At 43.4% G+C, this 2,798-nt stretch overlaps 1 protein-coding gene across 1 annotated transcript in view; it reads right to left on the bottom strand.

The window, feature by feature from the left end:
* Positions 1 to 2,096: 2,096 nt before the first annotated feature.
* Positions 2,097 to 2,798, bottom strand: part of LOC103594888 — a 17,389-nt gene continuing 16,687 nt past the window's right edge. The window contains 1 exon segment of the mRNA XM_008578175.1: positions 2,097 to 2,790. Coding sequence (XP_008576397.1) covers positions 2,097 to 2,790 — 694 coding nt within the window.

Raw genomic sequence — 2,798 nt, 5'->3', positions numbered from 1 at the left:
CTACTTGCAAGTAATAAAGCCTTGTCCTCCTACACTGGTCTTGGTTGTGCTGAGGGACAGATCCCCCCATTTTCCAGTAACAAGTCTGCAGCCACAAGGCAGAGCTGCCAGGACTTTGTTTGGAAAAAGGAAAATCAAGAAGCAAAAAATAATAAAATGATAGTATTTATGCATTCTGCATGATGCCACATGCTTCATGTCACTTGATACCTGTGTGGGCCTGTTCCTCTTTCATCCATCCATTGTGGGTGCATGACACACAATTCTCTATAACCAACCTCTCTTTGCCCCTGCCTCCTACCACATGGGTCAATTATTCTTGGGCAGTTTACTCTGCTTCAGGCAATTTCTCAATCTCTCTGTGAAAATGAATCCATCCTAGGTGCCATTCCCTTGCTTTCTAGCTAATTGGGAACAAACAACTAGGCCTTATTCACAAGTTGAATGAATATCAGCATCATTCAGAAAACAATCATTTTAAAGAAGGCCTTAGAAACAATGCAGTGAGTTAATGATTTCCTCAAAGGAGCAGCACCACTGGTGTGCTGGGGGCGTGGGGGGGGGGCCATGGGGAGGGAATGTCCGCAGATAGACTACTTCAGGTGAGATCATTCAATTTCAATATGTATCCACTAATTAATCTTCTAGGGAATAGTTTCTTCTATGGTAAGATCACAGAAATCATTAAAAAAAAATTTTAAATCACGAAAAAAAAATCCTGAATCATACTATTATCCAGCTCAAAGGCAGTGCTCTCCCAGAGGCATATATTTGAATAACTGGAGGAAGCAAAATATTTTGAAGTGAGAACCCATCACTTGTGAGTCCTGGGGCACACAGCCAAAGGGAAACAAGAATAACATTCGGAAAGATGTCAGTGTCCTTAGTTTGGATTCCCTGACCTGTGCCCTTTCACCCCTTCCTTGTTGGCATACCTTGATCTTGCTGTAAGGGATCCAGTTCCTTCCTGTTCTCAAACATGCTTACCTTTTTCTACCCCATTTCCTGTTCTTTTAGTGGGTAAAAGTGAAGATACATTTTTGAATGAATATGAGCGAGTTGACTGGGGTGTTGAAAGGTAATTGTGCTTGGTTAAACAACCGGTTGCAAGAAGTATATTTTATTACACTGTAGAATGCGAACACCACACACTTTTCCATTTGTTTTAAAAAAAAATTTTTTTTTTTATTGCAAAAACTTGTTGCAATCATACTAAAAATAAGGTACTATTATCCTGGGCTACATAATGGTACAGAAATATTTTCAGTCCTCTTGTGTATATACACTTAGGAGTGGAATTATTGGGTCATATGGTACTTTTAAGTATAACTTTTTAAGAACTTCACAAACTGTTTTCCAAAGTGGCTGCACCATTTTACATTTCCACAAGCAATGTATGAGGATTCTAGTTTCTCTATCTCCCCATCAGCACTTGTTGTCTGTCTTTAATTACAGCCATTGCAATGTGCATCAAGAGCTTTCCCATTGTGGTCTAAATTTGCATTTCCCTAGTGACTAATGACGTTGAACATCTTTTCATGTATTTATTGATCATTTAAATATCTTTGGTAAAATGTCTATTCAATTCTTTTGCCCATTTTAAATTGGATTATTAGTCTTAACATTGCATTTTAAGAGTTCTTTATATATTCTGGACATAAGTCCTTTATCAGATATATGGTTCACAAATCTTTTCTCCCAAGATAAAGCATTTTTTATATAGTATTTTTAAAAGACTTCATTGTTATTTCAAAGTGAGGTTTCCTTGTGGAACATTAACAGGCTAATCATTTGACTTTGCTTCAAAATATTATAAAAGTACTTTAAAAATAGTAACTTTACTTTTATTTTAGAAAACTTGGAAGATGTCAACAAGCACAAAAGAAGATAGTAAAATTCCAGAGATAACCCTTGGTAAAATTTTTTTGCTTACAGACTTTTGGTTATGTGAACATCTACAACATAACATTTAAAAGTTTAAACTGGTACCATTTAAATAATATTACAAATATTACATAACCTCTTATCTTTCCATCTCTTGACTGGCAAGCAATAAGACACAAACCTCTGAACGATTTAAACAGAAATTTAATTTATTAAAAGGACATTTGTTCATGTCCAGTGTGATACAGGACTATGTGGTTTTGTCTCCTACTCTTCAGGGTAGGGTACTCGGGTGTTGGAATTGGTACCACGGAGGAGTGTTCCCCAGGGGACAAGTGGAAGGGACCCCTTCTCAGGGCACTGCGCGGGAGACACTTTCCCATATAATCCTCATTCTGCAGGTGGCCGGGAAGTTTTTGTCCCTCGAGGCCCGGCTGCCTCTTCCGGCGGTGCAGGTCGGTGGCCTCCCCTCTCACCGCCCACCCTCGGACCTGCACCTCCTGCATCCCAGGCGCAGGGCTCAGCAGGGCCGGACGCGGCGCCCCGACAGTCCTCCAGCTCCAACCCTCCTCGGCGGCTCCGTGCGGCCCCACTCGGCGGTCAGGGGCAGCCTCGTGCTGGGGCCCGGGAGCCGAGCCCAGGGCCTCGGCACGGTGAGGACACCTCCATTTTCTCCCACCCGTGACCTGCTCGACGTGCAAGGGCCCGAGTTTTATTTTACTTGCTGCGGCAGCCTTTGTCCATACACAGGTTTGGGCGGATGAGGGGGGAGGCCACTCGGTCCGGATGGCACAGCCGAGCCCATCGCAGACGAAGCCGCCCGCCAGGGGCCGTGGCCCGGCGCCGCGGTTCTGCGCCTCGCCGCGGGTCGCGCAGGGAGGGATAGCTTTGCGGAGACGCCGGAACCTCCGGGG

Source organism: Galeopterus variegatus, unplaced genomic scaffold (assembly GCF_000696425.1).
Source record: "Galeopterus variegatus unplaced genomic scaffold, G_variegatus-3.0.2 Scaffold1638, whole genome shotgun sequence".
Taxonomy (NCBI): Eukaryota; Metazoa; Chordata; class Mammalia; order Dermoptera; family Cynocephalidae; genus Galeopterus; species Galeopterus variegatus.
This window is presented reverse-complemented; position numbering and strand designations above follow the sequence as displayed.